Genomic DNA, 22,029 nt, shown 5'->3' on the forward strand with positions numbered 1-22,029 from the left:
ATGCAAAAATCCTCAACAAAATTCTAGCCAATAGAATTCAACAACATATCAAAAAAATAATTCACCATGATGAAATGGAATTTATACCAGGTATGCAAGGCTGGTTTAATATCAGAAAAACCATTAATGTAATCCACCACATAAATAAAACAAAAGACAAAAACCACATGATCTTACCAATTGATGCAGAAAAGGCATTTGACAAAGTCCAACACCCTTTTATGATAAAAACTCTCACCAAAATAGGAATTGAAGAAAAATTCCTCAACATAATAAAGGGCATCTATGCAAAGCCAACAGCCAACATCATTCTAAATGGAGAGAACCTGAAAGCATTTCCCTTGAGAATGGGAACCAGACAAGGATGCACTTTATCACCGCTCTTATTCAACACTGTGCTAGAAGTCCTAGCCAGGGCAATTAGGCTAGACAAAGAAATAAAGGGCATCCAGATTGGCAAGGAGGAAGTAAAATTATCTTTATTTGCAGATGACATGACCTTATACACAGAAAACCCCAACGAATCCTCCAGAAAACTACTGAAACTAATAGAAGAGTTTGGTAGAGTCTCAAGTTATAAGATAAACATACAAAAATCACTTGGATTCCTCTACATCAACAAAAAGAACATCGAAGAGGAAATCACCAAATCAATACCATTCACAGTAGCCCCCAAGGAGATAAAATACTTAGGAATAAATCTTACCAAGGATGTAAAAGACCTATACAAAGAAAACTACAAAGCTCTACTACAAGAAATTCAAAAGGACATACTTAAGTGGAAAAACATACCTTGCTCATGGATAGGAAGACTTAACATAGTAAAAATGTCTATTCTACCAAAAGCCATCTATACATACAATGCACTTCCGATCCAAATTCCAATGTCATTTTTTAAGGTGATAGAGAAACAAATCACCAACTTCATATGGAAGGGAAAGAAGCCTCGGATAAGCAAAGCATTACTGAAAAAGAAGAAAGTGGGAGGCCTCACTCTACCTGATTTCAGAACCTATTATACAGCCACAGTAGTCAAAACAGCCTGGTATTGGTACAACAACAGGCACATAGACCAGTGGAACAGAATTGAGAACCCAGATATAAATCCAACCACATATGAGCAGCTGATATTTGACAAAGGCCCAGTGTCAGTTAATTGGGGAAAAGATAGTCTTTTTAACAAATGATGCTGGCATAATTGGATATCCATTTGCAAAAAAATGAAACAGGACCCATACCTCACACCAAGCACAAAAGCTAACTCCAAGGGGATCAAAGACCTAAACATAAAGACTAAAACGATAAAGATCATAGAAGAAAAAATAGGGACAACCCTAGGAGCCCTAATACAAGGCATAAACAGAATACAAAACATTACCAAAAATGACGAAGAGAAACCAAATAACTGGGAGCTCCTAAAAATCAAACACCTATGCTCATCTAAAGACTTCACCAAAAGAGTAAAAAGAACACCTACAGACTGGGAAAGAATTTTCAGCTATGACATCTCAGACCAGCACCTGATCTCTAAAATCTACATGATTCTGTCAAAACTCAACCACAAAAAGACAAACAATCCAATCAAGAAGTGGGCAAAGGAAATGAACACACACTTCACTAAAGAAGATATTCAGGCAGCTAACAGACACATGAGAAAATGTTCTCGATCATTAGCCATTAGAGAAATGCAAATTAAAACTACAATGAGATTCCATCTCACTCCAACAAGGCTGGCATTAATCCAAAAAACACAAAATAATAAATGTTGGAGAGGCTGCGGACAGATTGGAACTCTTATACACTGCTGGTGGGAATGTAAAATGGTACAACCACTTTGGAAATCTATCTGGCGTTATCTTAAACAGTTAGAAATAGAACTACCATACAACCCAGAAATCCCCCACTCCTCGGAATATACCCTAGAGAAACAAGAGCCTTCACACAAACAGATATATGCACACCCATGTTTATTGCAGCTCTGTTTACAATAGCAAAAAGCTGGAAGCAACCAAGGTGTCCATCAACGGATGAATGGGTAAATAAATTGTGGTATATTCACACAATGGAATACTACGCATCAATAAAGAACAGTGATGAATCTGTGAAACATTTCATAACATGCAGGAACCTGGAAGGCATTATGTTGAGCGAAATCAGTCAGAGGCAAAAGGACAAATATTGTATAAGACCACTATTATAAGATCTTGAGAAATAGTATAAACTGAGAAGAACACATACTTTTGTGGTTACGAGGGGGGGAGGGAGGGAGGGAGGGAGAGGGTTTTTTATTGATTAATTAGTTGATAAGAACTGCTTTAGGTGAAGGGAAGGACAACACTCAATACATGGAAGGTCAGCCCAATTGGACTGGACCAAAAGCAAAGAAGTTTCCGGGATAAAATGAATGCTTCAAAGGTCAGCGGAGCAAGGACTGGGGTTTGGGAACCATGCTCTAAGGGGACTTCTAAGTCAATTGGCAAAATAATTCTGTTATGAAAACATTCTGCACCCCACTTTGAAATGTGGCGTCTGGAGTCTTAAATGCTAACAAGCGGCCATCTAAGATGCATCAATTGGTCTCAACCCACCTGGAGCAAAGGAGAATGAAGAACACCAAGGTCACACAACAACTAAGAGCCCAAGAGACAGAAAGGGCCACATGAACCAGAGACCTACATTATCCTGAGACCAGAAGAACTAGTTGGTGCCTGGCCACAATCGATGACTGCCCTGACAGGGAGCACAACAGAGAACCCCTGAGGGAGCAGGAGATCAGTGGGATGCAGACCCCAAATTCTCATAAAAAGACCATACTTAATGGTCTGACTGTGACTAGAGGAATCCCGGCAGGCATGGTCCCCAAACCTTCTGTTGGCACGGGACAGGAACCATTCCCGAAGACAACTCATCAGATATGAAAGGGACTGGTCAGCAGGTGGGAGAGAGATGCTGACGAAGAGTGAGCTAATTATATCAGGTGGACACTTGAGACTGTGTTGGCATCCCCTGTCTGGAGGGGGGATGGGAGGATAGAGAGAGTGGGAAGCTGGGAAAATTGTCACGAGAGACTGGAAGGGCTGACTCATCAGGGGGAGAGAAAGTGGGAGTAAGGAGTAAGATGTATATAAACTTATATGTGACAGACTGACTTGATTTGTAAACGTTCACTTGAAGCTCAATAAAAGTTAATAAAAAAAAAATTTTAAGTGCTTTAAGGTAATATTCAAGGCTTTAAAATCCGAGGGAATATAGAAGAAATAAAGCTATTTCTCTGACTTAAAAAAATATTGTGGAAGACGCTGAAAATATAAGAATTCAAAGTTTCCTTAAAAATTAGTGTTTTGTTTGTTCTGAGTAACTTGTGCCTTCTTTCCTTCTAGAAAGGAACCACTTTTCCAAGACCAGAACTAAATGGGAACCTTCATACCAGCAACACTGAACCCATTGTTGGTAAACAAGTGGCCTCCTTTTATTTGGTCATGGCTTCTTATTCCTACATTCTTATTTCATTGCCTACATCTTTTATATAACCTGCTTCAAATTATTTTTGGGAAGATGTTAGAAATAACCCTTTTCATTGTGGGAAGAGAAAATGTTTTAAGATTACATTATGCTGACGGTTGCACAACTCTGTAACCATGCTTAACGAGTTTTGAACTGTACACGTTAAACAGATGAACTTAATGGTATGTAAATTATATCTCAATAAAGCTGCTGGAAACAAACAAGCAGACCCTGAGGTCACTGGAGATGGCGGGAGTGGGGACCAAAAAAAAAAAAAAAAAAACAGAAAACAGCAAATGTTGGTGAGGCTGTGAAGAAATGAGAGCCCTCATCTACTGCTGGTGGCAATGTTAAAATGGTACAGCTGCTGTGGAAAACAGTTCGGAGGTTCCTCAAAAAGTGAACACAGAACTACCATCTGACCCTGCAATTCCACTTCCAGGTATATACACAAGAGACTTGAAAGCAGAGACTTGGCCACATGCACGCCATTCATAACAGCCAAAGGTGGAAACAACCTAAGTGTCCATCAAAAGATGAATAAACAAATGTAGTACATACATACAAAAGAACTCTACTCAGCCATAAAGAGAAATGAGATGCTACAACATGGATGAAGCTTGAAAACATTATGCTGATGAAGTCAGTGGCAAAAGGACAAATTCTGCATGATCTCAGTTACCTAAAACATCCAGAATAGGCAAATGGATAGAGATCAAAGTTTATCAGTGGTTACCAGCGGCAAGAGGGAGGTAGAAAGGGGGAATCACTGTTTAGGAAGCATTGAGCACGTTAAGAGTGATAGAAAATCTGGCAAAGGATATGGGTGATGTTTGCATAACTTGATTAATGTAATCAATGTTACTGTATTTTATGTGTAAAAAATGCTGAATTGGCAAATGTGTTATATATATTTTTGCCACAATTAAAAAAAAAAAAGAAAGAACACTTGAGACTGTTGGCATCTCCTGTCTGGAGGGGAGATAGTAGGGTAGAGAGGGTTAGAAACTGGCAAAATTGTCACGAAAGGAGAGACTGGAAGGAGGGAGCAGGCTGACTCATTAGGGGGAGAGTAAGTGGGAGCAAGAGTAAGGTATATATAAGCTTATATGTGACAGACTGACTTGATTTGTAAACTTTCACTTAAAGCACAATAAAAATTATTAAAAAGAAAGAAAGAAAGCTTTTGGTAAAGATATCTTTTAAGAGGAAAACAACACCAGAGAACATTAGGAAAAAAACTACATTTACAAACTTGAAAAAGGGAAATCAGTGAATACTACAAGTGCCTGAACAAAACAGATGTCTCCTTTTACCATGAATTACATACATAATTTTCAAACTACGAAAATATGCTAATATAGGTCTGAATATCTACAAATATAATACAGATTAAAACTTGGAGCAATAAATTGACTATTCTGTCCTAACTACTCAAAAAAATTACTGGGACACATTAACAAATAAAAATCTAAACAGAAACACATATGCCAGGCATTAAGTCCATTAAAAATTTTGTAAATATACAAGTATAATGATATTAAAACACACAAAAAAAAACTGCATGCAAAGAAAACATCACCACATTGTATCAGGTATACTAAAATAAGACTCCAGGCTTTTTTACATAGCTGGCTGTTATACAGCCAAGTTGGAGGGTAATATGAAGGCTGGAACTTGGCAAAAATAGGTCTTTTGGAACTTACACTGGTGAAGGGGAAAAAATTTTGGTGAAGGGAGTGAGGAGGGCCTGACGAGCATTTCCCAGAGTATGGTTTAAATTTTTCTTGCACTTCTCCTTCCCCCAGGATATTCTTCTCTTTCACTGGGAAAGATAAGACAGCCTATAATCTTTAAAGCCAATATTTTGGAAAGATACATTTTTAAAAATAGTTATAAAAGGAGTTAAGGAAAAGAATGAGGGAGGTGGAGAATTATACTTGTGAGGAACTATCCCCCTTACTACTAAATTACGGCGGAAGGGAAATCCGTTTTAATATGTAAATGAACAAAAAGGGGCTGAGGCCACTTACTCTGATATACTTTTCTAAGCAATATGAGCTGAGAGTTGGGCATCTCGTTATTTAAACATTCCAAACTCTGGTTCAGTAGTCTTTTCTGGTCCCACCAATGAACCAGCCAAAAAGCAACTAATTCTTTGATAAAAATTCCATTATAAATCATATTACCTAAGTGAGTTATTTTTAGGTTTTAAGAAAACATTGTCACTTTAAATCACTTGTGTCTGCTATAGTTACGTTTCGACCCAAACCAACCAAAACTACCATCACACAACCTTCTGTATCTGTGGGTTTAAGAATGCTATAAACACTAGTTCACCATGGTGGGGGGAAATAAGGTATGGATATTCCTTTGCAAACTAAATTAAGCCCATTATTGAGGCTACTGTGTTAATCTTTTTCATTGAGGGTTTCCCTCATTTTCACTGACCCTCTACTTTTGTCTTAGTGTGTATATATATATATTCAAAAAAAAAAAAAAAAAAAAACAAACCCGTTGCCATCAAGTTGATTCCAACTCATAGCAACCCTACAGGACAGAACAGAACTGCCCCATATGGTTTCCAAGAAGCACCTGGTAGATTCGAACTGCCTACCTTTTGGTTATAATACTGGGGAAGAAATGATATCCAGGTATAGCCACAAGGTGGCCCGATGGCTCTTCACACAACTCCAACTCTAAAGTAACTCTAAGGAAGCCTATCTCCTCAGGCAAATAAAAGGAATTGCCAAGCCAATGAGAAAGGAATAGACAACTCAATGAAAAACACATCAGTATTGAGACCAGAAGACTATTTTCTTTTTTCTTAATTTCAAGGGTCTAGATTTTACCAACAATGAGCTTCACAGATATCATTAAAATGTCTAATTTGCTAAACTTTAATTCACTGAGAGCATAAACACATAAAATTCATAGTCACCCAAATATAATATTAAAGAGTAAGCTGAAACTTCATCATTTAAATATTTACCACTGATATTTAACCACTAATTTTTAATGTTAATTATGAATTAGATTTGAAGTTCACCTTCTTTGCCTTTATCCACTCAAGTGAGTTATCGTATCTTGAAAATGTAATTATAACCACTAATTACAGGTGATCAATACTCTTCCAATCACTAAATCATGTACTTTCTCTTTCCATAAAACCCACTGCTGTCAAGTCAATTCTGACTCATAGCGACCTTATAGGTCAGTGTAGAATTGCACTATAGGGTTTCCAAGGAGTGGCTGGTGGATCTGAAGAGCCGACCTTTTCGTTAGCAGCCATAGTTTTTAACCACCGCGAAACAATGCCCACTTCAAACTTCCTGAAAGCTCTAAAATCTGTGGTTTCTATGATTTTGGCACTCTATCTTTTCCCCATCTTGACTATGCCTCTAATATTTTTTAAGTACTGCTTCCTCCACCCAATTTCTCTAATCATAGGGAATGTCTACAAATCAATTCTCAGTTCACTCCTTTCTTTTTCTTTGATTTCTCATCAACCTCATGGTTTGGAACTGACATCTCTGGAGGATGACTCTCAGATATCTAACTCACATCCCTTCAAACTCAAGTCTCTCACATTCAACTTCTTTTGGACAGTTTAATTTAGAGGAACTGGGCATAACATGTTCGTTGCTCTCTCACGTCACTTCTACTACTGTCATACCACTCAACGAAATCTGTTTTTAAGGAGACTTCCTTTAAAACCATTCATTTTTCATCCTTGATACTGGCCATTTAAGAATATTCATGTCACTCTCCCATTTATCAATCTTTATGTTCATAAACTTACCAAAGACACTTCAAACCTGGACCTATTCAAATAAATAAAGATCCAAATTATTACATGGAACTAATGAGGTTATTGAGCTGGTTTACAGGCTACCACTAAACAATGTTCCATCAAACTAATGTATTTATCAAATAGCTTAAAAAAAAAAAAACCAAACCCAGTGCTGAGAAGTCGATTCCAACTCATAGTGACGCTACAAGACAGAGTAGAACCACCCCATAGAGTTTCCAAGGAGCGCCTGGTGGATTCGAACTGCTGGCCCTTTGGTTAGCAGCCATAGCACTTAACCACTACACCACCAGGGTTTCCTATCAAATAGTTACATCTGACTAATTAAGAGGTATGGTAAAAGACCATGTTACTATTTTCTCGGGAATTTAGGACATATCTTAGAAAGGCACCAAAATCAAACCAAAAACCAAACCTGCTGCCATGAAGTCAATGCTAATTCATAGTGACCCTACAGGACAGAGTAGAACTGCCCCATAGGAGTTCCAAGGAGTGAATGGTAGATTCTAACTGCCAACCTTTTGGTTAGCAGCCAAGTTTGTAACCACTAAATTGCCAGGGCTCCTAGAAAGGCACATTTAATATAAAATACACATTTCAGGCTATTAAGAAGCACTGTGAAAACGTTGCTACCACACAAACCCACCATCCCTCACTCACATCCCTGTCACTCTTAAACATCAAGAAAAATTTGGCCCTACTGTTCTCATATCTCCTTTAGGATTCTCATCACTAAACTAGTCTATGCTTTATCTCCCCTGACTCCCTCCTTCCTAAAACCTCCTCTGCCCTCCAACAACCCCTTTCCATGATAACAAACTTAAGTTCAATAAATAAATACAACTCATCAATAAATTCTTCTTTCAAGTTCATTGCCTACTATCCACCTGTTAAACCCACTGATATCAACCTGACTCCAACTCATAGAGACCCTATAGAGACCCTACGGACAGAGAACTGCCCCACACGGTTTCCAAGGAGCAACTGGTAGATTTGAACTGCTAACCTTTTGGTCAGAAGCTGAGTTCTTAACCATTATACCACCAGGGCTCCATCCACCTGTTATACTCCCCTGAAAAAAAAAAAAAAAAAAGCTACTTTCTTTGTGTCTAAATTCTGGCTGCTGAATTCTGCCAGACATTGTTACAAGGACTTAGTAACTTGCTCAACATTTTGTCATCAACTGATGAACTTACTGCACCTAAACGCCTTATTTTCTCCCTCCTTATTATTACAATGAAAATTATAACCCTTTTCCTGTATACATATCCCTTCATCTATGCTCGTAAACCCTGGTGGTGCAGTGGTTAAGTGCTATGGCTGTCAATCAAAGGGTTGGCAGTTCAAATCCACCAGGTGCTCCTTGGAAACTCTATGGGGCAGTTCTACTCTGTCCTACAGTGTCGCTATGAGTCGGAATTGACTCGACAGCACTGGGGTTCACCTATGCTCTAGATGGCATATCCTCCAGACATGTAAGACCCCAGAACTCCTCTTCTACTGAATTACTTTTTCAAGTAGTACAGTACCTCATCCCAAATGAGTGTACAACACATGATTAGTTTACTTGAAATAAACAGAATATTCAAGACCAGGAATTCTTGAGATTATAAATTATTCTATCCCCAATTCTTGTCTTAGTCATCAATGACTTTGTCCAGTGGACATGTATCTTTATTGTCTTAACCTCCCGCTAATCTCTGATCACCTCTCCTTTACATCTTGGTTTCTCTGAACCCACTTTTCTGGTTTTCATTCTGCTTTTCTAGCCACTCTTTTTTTATTCTCCTGTGTAGAATCCTCTTTTGCCACATGGCCTTTTAGTTGGCTTTCCTTAGAGATTGGTCCTAGATCCTCTTCTCACAATATGTACTGTTATTGAGCAATCACAACCATTCCCATTGTTTTTTTTACCATATGTAAACTAACAGATTTTATCTCTAGCCCTGTCCTATACACTAAATTTCAGATCCATACATCAAAAACTTCAAGTGTCTTCATTTGCATGTCATAAGGAACTTCTAACTCACATTTAAAACTGCACATAAGATCTTCTATGCCCAAAAAGACATGAAAAGACACTTGACTAAAGAAGACATTCAGGTAGCTAACAGATACGTGAGGAAATGCTCACGATTATTAGCCATTAGAGAAATGCAAATCAAAACTACAATGACATTCCATCTCACTCCAACAAGGCTGGAATTAATCCAAAAAACACAAAATAATAAATGTTGGAGAGGTTGTGGAGAGACTGGAACACTTATACACTGCTGGTGGGAATGTAAAATGGTACAACCACTTTGAAAATCGATTTGGCGCTTCCTTAAAAAGCTAGAAATAGAACTACCATATGATCCAGCAATCCCACTCCTTGGATATATCCTAGAGAAATACGAGCCTTTACACAGATATATGCACACCCATGTTCACTACAGCACTGTTTACAATAGCAAAAAGATGGATGCAACCAAGGTGCCCATCAATGGATGAATGGATAAATCAATTATGGTACATTCACACGATGGAATACTACGCATCGATAAAGAACAGTGATGAACCTGTGAAACATTTCATAACATGGAGGAACCTGGAAGGCATTATGCTGAGTGAAATTAGTGAGTTGCAAAAGGACAAATATTATAAGACCACAATTATAAGAACTTGAGAAACAGTTTAAACAGAGAAGACAATATTCTTTGATGGTTACGAGACGGGGGAGGGAAGGAAGGTGGGAGAGGGCTATTAACTAATTAGATAGTGGATAAGAACTACTTTAGGTGAAGGGAACAGCAACACACAATACAGGCCACGTCAGCACAACTGGACTCAACCAAAAGCAAAAAAGTTTCCTGAATAAACTGAATGCTTCAAAGGCCAGCGTAGCAGGGGCAGGGGTTTGGGGAGCATGGCTTCAGTTGACATCTAAGTCAATTGGCACAATATAATCTATTAAGAAAACATTCTGCGTCCCACTTTCTAGAGCAGCGTCTGGGGTCTTAAACACTACCAAGCAGCCATCTAAGCATCAATTGGTCTCAACCCACCTGAAGCAAAGGAGAATGAAGAACACCAAGGACACAAGGTAATTATGAGCCCAAGAGACAGAAAGGGCCATAAAATCCAGAGACTACATCAGCCTGAGGCCAGAAGAACTAGATGGTGCCCAGCTACAACCGATGACCGCCTTGACAGGGAACACAACAGAGAACCCCTGAGGGAGCAGGAGAGCACTTAGATGCAGACTCCAAATTCTCATAAAAAGACCATACTTAATGGTCTGAGACTAGAAGGATCCGGTGGTCATGACTCCCAGACCTTCTGTTGGCCCAGGACAGAACCATTTCCAAAGCCAACTATTCAGACAGGGATTGGTCTGGACAATGGGATGGAGAGGGATGCTAGTGAGGAGCAAGCTTCCTGGATCAGGTGGACACTTGAGACTATGTTGGCATCTCCTGTCTGGAGGGGAGATGGGAGGGTAGAGGGGGTTAGAAGCTGGTGGAATGGACACGAAAAGAGAGAGTGGAGGGAGGGAGCGGGCTGTCTCATTGGGGGAGAGCAACTGGGAGTATGTAGCAAGGTGTATGTAAGTTTTTGTGTGAGAGGCTGACTTGATTTGTAATCTTTCACTTAAAGCACAATAAAAATTAAAAAAAAAAAAAAAAGGATCTTCTATGTCCATACTTCCATCCCACCTACACCAGACAAGATGCCTCCGCTGTAGTTCCCTATTTCAATAAAGGCATTATTATAGACCCAACTGATCAACCCAGAAAACTGGATGTCACCTTCAAGCCCCTTTCCCCTGCAACTTTCCCACATTCGGTTACTTTTCAAGTAAAGTCAATTTACTTCCGAACTATCTCTCAAATGTTTCTCTCTCTCTCCAATTCCATTTCTGTGTTACCAGTATAGGCCACTTTAATCTCTGACCTAGAATACTATAAGAGCTTCTTAACTGATCTTTCAGCTTCCAATCTTACCCTACCACTGTAGCTTATTCACTTTATTATAGCCAAAATAATGTTTCAAAAATACAAATCTGATCATAAGTTTCCTCAACTGGACTACTCATTGCTCTTAGTATAAAGTGGCTTCATGGTTCCTGTCTTTAGTCTCATTTGTGGCCTCCAAACATACTAAAATTCTTTATGTTCAGCACAGGACAAGTGATCAGTCAGTCTCTTCCAGGTCATACAGCACATTCTCTTTACTCACTCAGTCACCTTACTTACAGCTACTCAGCCTTCAGGCTGTGGTTTAGATAGATATCATACTTTTCTTGACCCACCACTAACACAAATCTAAGTCAGATCCCCCACCAATGTACTACCTGAGCACACTGAATTCCTCTAGGAAAGCACTGTATAATTCCTCTAAGAAAGCACTTGACATTCCCTGTCTTAATTGGCCATTATTTTGTTACTCCTCTCCCTGCCCTAATCCTTACTGTTAGCCCTAAGGGACATGGCATTCCAGACTGTTTATCTTTTTCAATGTTTTATTTGCAGTCCACAGAACAATGCCTGGTATACAGAAGGCACTCAAATATTTACTGAATGACAACAAATAAATTTGAGAACTGTTCTACACTTAAGAAAACCCTATTCTACAGTGTTTCATATGAAAAGAAACAGTATTTGCTATATACCACATTTACAAGTTTCAGAAACCAAGACTTAAACCCACTATATAAATGTTTCACTGAGAGCTATGTATATAAAATGTGTATACTAAATGTGTGTGAGAGCACCCTAAAAATCTGAGGTGCTAGGCATAAGATCGCTGACACAGGTTTGAATCAGACTCCGTTCTGCTCCTAACCTTCACTTCTGCATTTAGACTGTGAATGGAATTTTCCACTCTTTTAAGTTTTAACTACCCCCCTTGAGCAATCAAGGAAGAAGCAAGAATGTTGGTAAACATATGGTGAAATATTACCTAAGGAGGGGTTTCTGTGACTCTACTTTGAAAGACTGCTTGCACAGATTATTCTCAAAAAGAATGTTAAAATAGATAAGCTGATGTGAAGAAAGATTTGCTTGTTCCTCTAAACCATATTAAAAAATCCCTCTCTATCTAACCCCTTAGGAGTACTTTGCATTTATGCTTTGTGCTGCCTGGATGGAATTGTTCTATTCCTCAACAAAACTCTATTGTTCTCTATGTACAGAGTTCATGCTTAATTTTGTGCTTTGACATTTCTGGTGTCAGAAGCAGGAATTCAAAAGCCCATTACCTTCCGTGACCCCTGAGGCAAGGAGGACTTGGGCTCTGACTCCTCGGGAGTGGTCTTATAAGGTGAACAGCCTCTGGAATCCGCTCCCTTGCACTGATAACTCTTCTAGTTTTGTGTGAATCTGTTTTAGTTCTTACAAGTAAAGTTTGTTTTGCTGCAGTGTGAACATCAATATTTATTGTGAATTTTGGTGAATCATTGCGCTTAGGCCTGTCTCAGTACAGAGGTTTGCTAAATTCAAGAAACCAGCTGATTTTCCTAGTGGAACTCTGGCTTACTACATGGCCAAGAACTATGGGTCTAAGTCTTGTTTGTATCTGGATTTTTGTCTGAGCACCCTAAGGACAGTTTGTTAAATCCGTGGCCACTTTAGGATACTTTCAAATTGGAGAGATTAATAAATTTAAGGTCTAAAATTAGAGACTAGATCTCTAGCTGGCAGAATGAATTAAGTTCAAAAAGAATGAAACAAGCTTTGTACGGCTGTTAGAAAGGAATCCCAGAGTCTTCTAAGCCACAAAAATATGTGGGCATAAGTTCAAGCATCCAAGAAATTTGGAAGACAGCTACCTGGTCAACCAACTGGAAAAGATCCATATATGTACCCATTCCAAAGAAAGGTGCTCCAACAAAATGTGGAAATTATCAAATAATATCATTAATATCACACACAAGTAATATTTTTCTCAAGATCATTCAAAAGCGCTTGCAGCAGTACATTTACAGGGAACTCCAGAAATTCAGAACAGGCATGGAACAAGGGTATCACTGCTGACATCAGATGGATCTTGGCTGAAAGCAGAGAATACCAGACAGATATCTACCTATGTTTTACAGACTATCCAAACACATTCAATGGTGTGGATCACAACAAACTATAGATAACATTGTGAAAAATGGGAATACCAGAACATTTAATTGTGCTCACGAAGAAACTGTACACAGGTCAAGAGGCAGTAATTCTAAAAGAACAAGTGGATACAGAGCGGTTTAAAATCAAGAAAGGTGTGTGTCATGGTTGTATCCTTTCACCATATTTATCCTATCAGTATGCAGAGCAAATAATTTACGAAGCTGGACTATATGAAGAACACGGCATTGGGATTGGAGGAAGACTCATTAACAACCTACAATATGCAGATGACACAACCTGGCTTGTGGAAAATAGCACCTACTGATGAAGATCAAAGACAACAGCCTTTAGTATGGATTATACCTCAACATAAAACAAAAATCCTCACAACTGGACCAATAAGGAGCATCATGATAAATGGAGAAAATACTGAGGCTGTCAACGATTTCATTTTATTTGGATCCATAATCAATGCCCATTGAAGCAGGAGTCAAGAAATCAAATGAGGTATTTCATTGTGCAACTCTGCTGCAAAAGATCTCTTCAAAGTGTTGAAAAGCAAAGATGTCACTTTAAGGACTAAGATGCACCTGACCCAAGCCATGGTATTTTCAATTGTCTCATATGCATGCAAAAGCTGACAATGAATAAGGAAGGAGGAAAAAGAATTGATGCCTTTGAATTATGGTTTTGGTGAGGAATATGGAATGTACACACCATGGACTGCCAGAAGAACAAACAAATCTGTCTTGGAAGAGGTACAGCCAAAATGCTCCTTAGAAGCGAGGATGGTGAGACTTCATCTCACATACTTTGGACATGTTATCAGGAGGGACCAGTCCCTGAAAAAGGACATCATGCCTAGTAAAGTACAGGGTCAGCGAAAAAGAGGAAGACTCTCAATAAGATGGACTGACACAATGACAGCAAAAATGAGCTCAAGCATAATGATTATGAGGATGGCGCAAGGACCGGGTAGTGTTTCGTTCTGTTGTACACAGGTTGCTATGAGTCTAACCAACTTGAAGGCACCTAACAACAACTTGCTCCCATATTATAGCCATGAATTTACTGGACAAGTATTCATTTCTTTAGTTTTCCCTTGCTAAGTGATTCCTGCAGCAAGTTAATTAGGGTATCATAATTTGACATTTATTTGCCAGAAAATTCTCTCCCTCTGGTCCTTACGGAAATCTTTGATATGGGTGATAATTAAAAGGAAACATGGCAAAAGTGAATTTTAAGAGGGAGTTGAAAGAGAAGATACATTGAATTTTGAAGCCTAAAAGAAAATTTCAAGTACTAGAATAATCAGGGACAATAAAACAGAAATTTCATGTATTACAACTTAGGAAAAGAAGAAGAAAGGCAGATGGAGGAAAAGGTACATTAAGCAATTATTGACTAATGTGAGTGGAGGAGTTCAAACCAGTAAAACACGGTTCATTCATTCATTCATTTACTAATTATTTACTGAATGGCTACCATGTGCCCAGTACAAGGTATACAAATGGTTCCAACATGGTTTCTGCCCTCATAAAGTCAGACAAGGAGACAAACAAGAAACAAAGAAATTAATGAAGGATTACATATTATGGTGAGTGTTGTAAAGGAACAGAGAATAGTGGCAGAGAAAAATGGCATGTGGGGAGACTAAGAGTCTAAAACTAACTTAGCACATCTGAGCAAGGCCAGGTAGGCAAGAAGACAGCCTTGCACATCATGGTCAAGAGTTTGGATTTTATTATTAACGTGATAAGAAACCCGTGAAGGGCTTTAAGATGAGGAAGAAAAGTGAAAAGAATTTTCCACCCTAAGATGACTCCAGTTAATCAAACGAAAGGGAGGATTTTAAGTGACAGGGATGCCTCACACAGCATCCTACACTTTGGCCATATATCTTCAACAGAAAAAAATCCATCCTTTACTCAAATTCAAACCACCCCTACAATTTAATTTACATGGAGAAGATCCTCTAAGGTTTTACATGTATAGATCCAGAAAGTTCTTTTTTCCTGCCCCTCATCCACTTTCTTCAACCATGCATACAAATAAACAAACCAATGATACGTAATTTTCTCTCTGCCATTCTTCTTATGTGGCTATTTTTATTAATCTTTTCCAGAATTCGAAGAATCGCTTAACAGTACTATTTCTTTTATAAACGTTAAAATCTAGATTTGAAAAACTAGACATGCATTCTGTTTACTTATGGAATCTATAACAGGAATAAAAAAAAAAAAAATCACAAGACTTCTACACAGGGATGCCACTGACGGGAGTCCAGTGTTTGCCGATTTACAAAATGATTCATCCAGTTGCCAGAAATTCCCAAAAGGTTGTGGCAAAATGGTTAAAAGGCTTCAAATCCATGGAGAACTCCATGAAAGACGTATATTAAAATAAAGAAATATACCAGAAGGGTGATAATTCTTTTAAATAAATACGACAACTACATTAAAATGCAACACACATTTTTCTGCAAAAAGGAAACCTAAGAAGATAAAATCGATGCTTTATATAAAATATTTACATAAAATGCACAAAACCCACCACGGTTAGTAACCTTTATGGCTTTGAAGAACCAGATATTTACATATCTTTCTTTCTGCATGTGCTTGCGCGTATGTGTGTTTTGTATATATTTTTAACAGTTGACAGCTGTTTTAGAGCATACAGAGATGCCATGCTGAATGAGGGTCTTGATTACTTCAAGATTAGCTATCTAAAGTTTCTATTCATTTTAAGTGTTGTTAGTTGGAAGAGTCATTAGTCACTTCCTTGTCTCATAGAACATCAGCATACATTTACATTGTTAATGAACATTTGGGGTAAATGAATTAATGGCACTTTTAAACATCAATTCAGTCCTAATAACTTTGTATGTCACAGAAATGTTAGGCTAGGATATAAACGAAAAGCCTTTTCAGTAAAGGTAACTACTCATTCCTGCAAACAATAAAGGATAAAATTAATTTAAAATGTTTTTTAACCAGGTTAAAAAAAAAAAAAAGCCTCAATATTTAATGAAATAGACCAGAGAAAAATATGCACTTAAAAAAATTAACAACAAAAAAACCACACACATAAAAAAAAAAACTAAAATTTTAGTTAGTTTTTTTTTTTCCTATGCTTTAAAGTAAGCATACAAGCCAGAAATAGTGTGAAAAATTTTAGTGCAACAATTTTACATACTTGTAACACAAATACATATTTATTTTTAAATTATTCCCTTATGGAAGTACTCCTTGAAAAATAATTTCATTTATTTATGAGTACTTCTTTACAGATGTCATATTTAAAAGGAAACATCACTATGAAAGGTATTATATTTACAGCTGAGTTACTAAAAAGCTAAAATTGAAATGGACACTAATAATTTTTTCAAATTATTAAAACCTTAAACAGTAGTCTTTTTGAGTTATTAAATAGCAAATAAGGAACCCTGGTTGCACAGTGTTTAAAGGGCTCGGTTCCTAACCAAAACGTCAGCAGTTCAAACCCACCAGCCGCTCCATGGAAGAAGGATGTGGTGGTCTGCTTCCTTAAAGATTTATAGCCTAAAAATCCTCTGGGGCAGTTCTACTCTGTTCCTTTAGGGTCACTATGAGTCAGAATCAACTAACTCGATGGCAGTGGGTTTGGTTTTGGGTTTTTTTAATAACATATAAAATTAAAAAATGAAATTATAGGACAAATTCTAGTATTATCAATAAAAATAACAGTGGCATTTTATGATCCAGAAGTTTTTTAAGATGCACAAAAAGCACGAACTCCATATAGCCAAGAGCCTGTGTCCTAAAGAAATAGCTACTTTAAGTAGGAATCATTTTTTTTAATCTCCAATTTTTTAAATGCCATTTTTAAATGGCATCAATATAGATTTAAAATAAACTGAATCGTACAAACATGAGTTATCTTTTGACTAATTTATGATATTTAAAAATAGATCTCACAATCATGATACATACATTTTATGAGTGGAAAACTGTAAGTAGTCGAGGAATTAGTAAACCATCAAACACTTTGTGAATCACTTAAAAATAAGAATAAAACTCCAAGAATTCTCACAAAACTCATTGTCTCCTTCTAAAACTGTTACTATCATTAAGTAAATACTGAGAAAATATGGAGTTCTGATACACACAGAATTTGAAATTTTTTATCAAGTATTTTAGACCCTAAATACAATCTGCCATAACATGAGAAAATTCTATTTAAATACAGATTTTTAAAAGTAGACACAAATTTTAATTATTAAAAAAAAAAAAGATTAAGCACCTAAATGTAAGCACTAAAATCATAAAGCTTTTAGAAGAAAACATAACCAGTAATGCTTTGGGGCCTAGTTTTTAACAATGGATTCTTAGATATGGCAACAAAAGCACAAGCAACAAAAAAATAAATAAATTGGACTTTCAGAAAATTAAAAACTTTTGTTCATCAAAGGACTTTATCAACAAAGAGACAACCTATACCATGGCAGAAAAAATTGGGGAACCACATATCTGATAAGGGTTTAATATTCAGAAGATTATATCAAGAATTCCTACAACATAACAACAAAAACACAAACAATCCAATCAAAAAAAATTTTTTTTTTTTTAATCAAAACATAGTAAAAAAACACTTTGGCAGTTGTTCAAAAAGTTAAACATAGAATTATCACATGATTCCAGCAATTTTACTCCTCAGTATATGCCCCAAAGAACTGAAAGCAGGGACCCAGCTACCTGCACACCAATGCTCCCTGCACCACTATTCACAACAGCAAAAAGGTAAGAACAGGCTTAATGTCTACCAACCAGATCAATGAAAAATCAAAATGTGGTACATAAATACAATAGAATATTACTCGGCCATAAAGAAAAACAAAGTCCTGACACATGCTACAATATGAATAAACCTTGAAAACGTTACGCCGAGTGAAGTAAGTCGATCACAAAAGGACAAATGTTGGATGGTTCCACTTACAGGAAACATGTGGAACAGGCAAGTGTATGAGACTGAAGTTTATGAGTGGTTAGCAGGGGTGGAGGGAGGGAGGGGAAAAGGGGGGCTCATTGCTTTTGGGACACAGAACTGTAAAGGGTGATGGAAAAACTTGGAAACAGATGGTGGTTAAGAGTTGAACAACGTGACAAATGTAATTAATGCCACTGAATGGTATGCACAAAAAATGATGAAATCCCAAATGTTTTGTTATATATATATTCACCAAAATTTAAAAAAAAAAAAAAAAAAAGGAGAATCAAGCAAGTCTTTTATCCTAGAATAATCTCAACTTGCTGGGGGGACAGGGGAGTTATCCCTTCAAAATCAATACCAAAAACTAAAGGCTTCTTTAAAAGATACTTTGACAAAGGCCATTCTGCATTTCAACATTCTTATGCTGAAGTCATTATTTGGTTTATGATTTTTTAAATAGAATGACAGAACATTAAAGATTTGGCTAATGTTTCTGTCTATAATTGCAAATGGACTTTTTGTGGGATTCATTAGTGTCAGAGTGCTCTACACACATTGGGGAAATATTCTTAAAGTTGCCCTGCTCCGCCTCCTGGAGAGAATTCCACACATGAAGCCGGCAGAGCTAACTGCAGCCCCTCTCTGCTAGCTTTGCCAGTACCAGCAGAAAGCACCTACATACAAAACTCACCTCCAGGCTTGTTGGAGTAACTGGACAAGGGGTCAATGCCCACTTCTTGTTCTTCTGGCTGCAGAGGATGTCTAGTTTCAGATAAGGAATGATACATTGTTGGTACTGGCCAAAATCTCCAACAGTGACTGTTCTGGGAGGTAAAAAAATATAGAGAAAGTAATAAATATTTTTTTTCTGTATTTACTGGGAATAAATAAAAGACTGAAATGATTACATGAGCATTATAGACATTAACAAGTTTCCATTGGTAGGCATACACAAAGATGTGAAAAAAGTGGCACAAAATTTCCGTTTAAACAATTTCTTTCAAAATTTTAACTTTATTTGTAGCCTTTAACCTCAATGTTGAATCACATTTATTTTCAGTAAACTACGGCACAAAAAGCTGAACTCTAAGTTAAATTATTCTCACATTTATAACATTCTTTTGTTTTACTGTCAGTAATACACACTCTAAAACAAAGCTTCAAGATACAGCACATTAAATCACTCATATTTGTATTAGTTAAAAATATCATTGTTAACTTTTCAGTTTACTACATATATACATTTCCTGTCTTGGAAACCTTGGTGGTACAGTGGTTAAGAGCTATGGCTGCTAACCAAAAGGTTGGCAGTTCGAAGCCATCAGGCGCTCCTCGGAAACTCTATGGGGCAGTTTTACTAGCAACCCTATAGATGACAGAGTAAAAGTTTCCAAGGAGTTTCCAAGGAGCACCTGATGGCTTCGAACTGCCAACCTTTTGGTTAGCAGCCGTAGCTCTTAACCACTACGCCACCAAGGTTTCCCAAACAGGAAATGATACATATAATAAACCAAAAAGTTAACAGCGATATTTTTAACTAATACAAATATGAGTTGATTTAATGTGCTATATTTTCTATATCTTCAAGTTTTGTTTTAGAGAGTGTATTACTCTGACAGTAAAACAAAAAAAAAAAAATTTTTTTTTTTTTTTTTTTTTTGATGTTATAAATGTGGGTTGCTGGAAACCCTGCTGGCATAGTGGCTAAGTGTTACGGCTGCTAACCAGAGGGCTGGCAGTTTGAATCCGCCAGGTGCTCCTTGGAAACTCTATGGGGCAGCTCTACTCTGTCCTATAGGGTCTCTATGAGTTGAATTGACTCGACGGCACTGAGTTTGGTCTTGGTTTTTATAGGGTTGCTATGAGTTGGAATTGATTTGAAGGCGATGGGTTTGGTTTTTGATTTTTCCTGTCTTTGTTCTATTTATTTAAATTACATGTATTTTTAATGTGATCCATCATGCTAAACACACTGATTTTGTAATCCAACTTACATATGAGTATCTTCCTACCCAGTAGAAAGTATCTGTCTCTATTATCATTTTAATGAATCCCTATTATCATTTAAACGAATCCCTAGCATTTCACTGTATTTAAAAAAAAAAACAAACCCACTACCATTGAGTCAATTCTGACTCAGCAACCCTACAGAACAGAGTAGAACTGCCGCACAGGGTTTCCAAAGAGTGCCTGGCAGGTTCAAACTGCTGGCCTTCTGGTTAACAGCCGTTGCACTCAACCACTATGCTACCAGGATTTCACTGTATAGCTATGACAATTTAGGTATCCAAGTGTGGAGCCCTGGTGGCACAGTGCTTAAAAGCATTTGGCTGCTAATCCCAAAGGTCAGCATTACAACTCACCAGCTGCTCCATGGGAGAAAGATCTGGCAGTCTGCTTCCATAAAGATTTACAGCCTTGGAAGCCCTATGGGACAGTTGTACAAGTCAGAATTGACTCCAGGGCAATAGGTTTTTTTTTTTTCTTTTCTTTTATCTAAATTGAGATTTGTTTATCTGACACTTAGGATAAATTTTTATAAGTGTAAGTGCTGGACCAAAAGATATATTGAAGAAAAAATACAGTTTTCCTATAACTTCTGGCAAATTGTGCTTTAGAAAGACTTTTTTACTTAAGAGAACAATTCATTTCCCCTGGGCCCTCACTGACAATGGGTATTTCCTTTTTGGGGGAGTGGGGGGTGGAGGCAATTCAACAGTCAAACTTTATACTGCATTTGCTTGATAACTAGTGAGATTACTGAAGACATTACAGGCTTCTCTGACATTTATTTGTCTTGTGTAAATGAAGTTTATTAGTATGATTGTCTTCATGATTTAGAAGTATGCTTCAAATATTAAAGGTATTAAACATTTGTCAGAGGATACATATATTTTTCTCAGAGTGCGACCGCCTTCCAATTTTATGGTATTTTTGTGACATAAGTAACCTTTTCCTTTTTTTTCAGTCATATCTATCTGTATCTCCTTTATGGTTTCTGCCTCTGGTGTTATGTTTATAAAGGCAAGATTATATAAATATTCACCCGTATTTTATACTTTGAAGGTTTCCTCAATTCTCATTTCTATAAACTACTCCAATTTAAACAAAGATTTTAAAAAATTATTTTGAACTTCTGAGCTACACTACTTATAACTTTTCTGTCTGTAAGATACAAATTACCTTCTCCAATCCAAATCCTTCCAAAAAATAAACTGAATTAACTGATTTACATCCAAAATAAGTAACAATCTTTTGTTGTACACAGGGTTGCAGGAACTGCCCCATGGGGTTTCTAAGGCTGTTTTTTTTTAATCTTTACAGGTCTTTTATCCTATGGAGCCACTGGTGGTTTTGAATTTCTGACCTTTCAGTTAGCAGCCAACTGCTTAACTATTGTGCCACCAGGGCGCCTTAATAAGAAACAGAGGGTTAGGCAAAACCAACGCTAGCAAAAGTAGAAAACTTTTATTGTCAACATAGAGTAAGAAGTTCTAAAGCCATAAAGCCTAAATCCATAAAACTAGACAGCTGTCAATACTTCAACATATACTGAGCATTTGAGGAGCCCTGATAGTGTGTGGTTAAAGTGCTTGACTTGTAACCAAAGGTCAGCAGTTTGAACCCAACAGCCGCTCCATGAGAGAAAGA

General features: G+C 37.3%; 1 protein-coding gene across 20 annotated transcripts in view; it reads right to left on the reverse strand.

Annotated features, from left to right (window-relative positions):
• The window catches only part of TBC1D5 (TBC1 domain family member 5), a 639,936-nt gene that overhangs the window by 380,067 nt on the left and 237,840 nt on the right, over positions 1-22,029 (reverse strand). For 15 of the 20 annotated variants that reach the window (XM_023554943.2, XM_023554937.2, XM_010595564.3 and 12 more), the window contains one exon: positions 19,070-19,202. In XM_023554943.2, the coding sequence (XP_023410711.1) occupies positions 19,070-19,166 (97 nt within the window). In that variant the 5' untranslated portion in view covers positions 19,167-19,202. Of the gene's footprint in view, positions 1-19,069; positions 19,203-20,741; positions 20,806-22,029 lie in introns of those variants that run through there. The other 5 variants (XM_064277348.1, XM_023554944.2, XM_023554941.2 and 2 more) reach the window with 2 other exon arrangements.

Source organism: Loxodonta africana, chromosome 27 (genome assembly GCF_030014295.1).
Source record: "Loxodonta africana isolate mLoxAfr1 chromosome 27, mLoxAfr1.hap2, whole genome shotgun sequence".
NCBI lineage: Eukaryota > Metazoa > Chordata > Mammalia > Proboscidea > Elephantidae > Loxodonta > Loxodonta africana.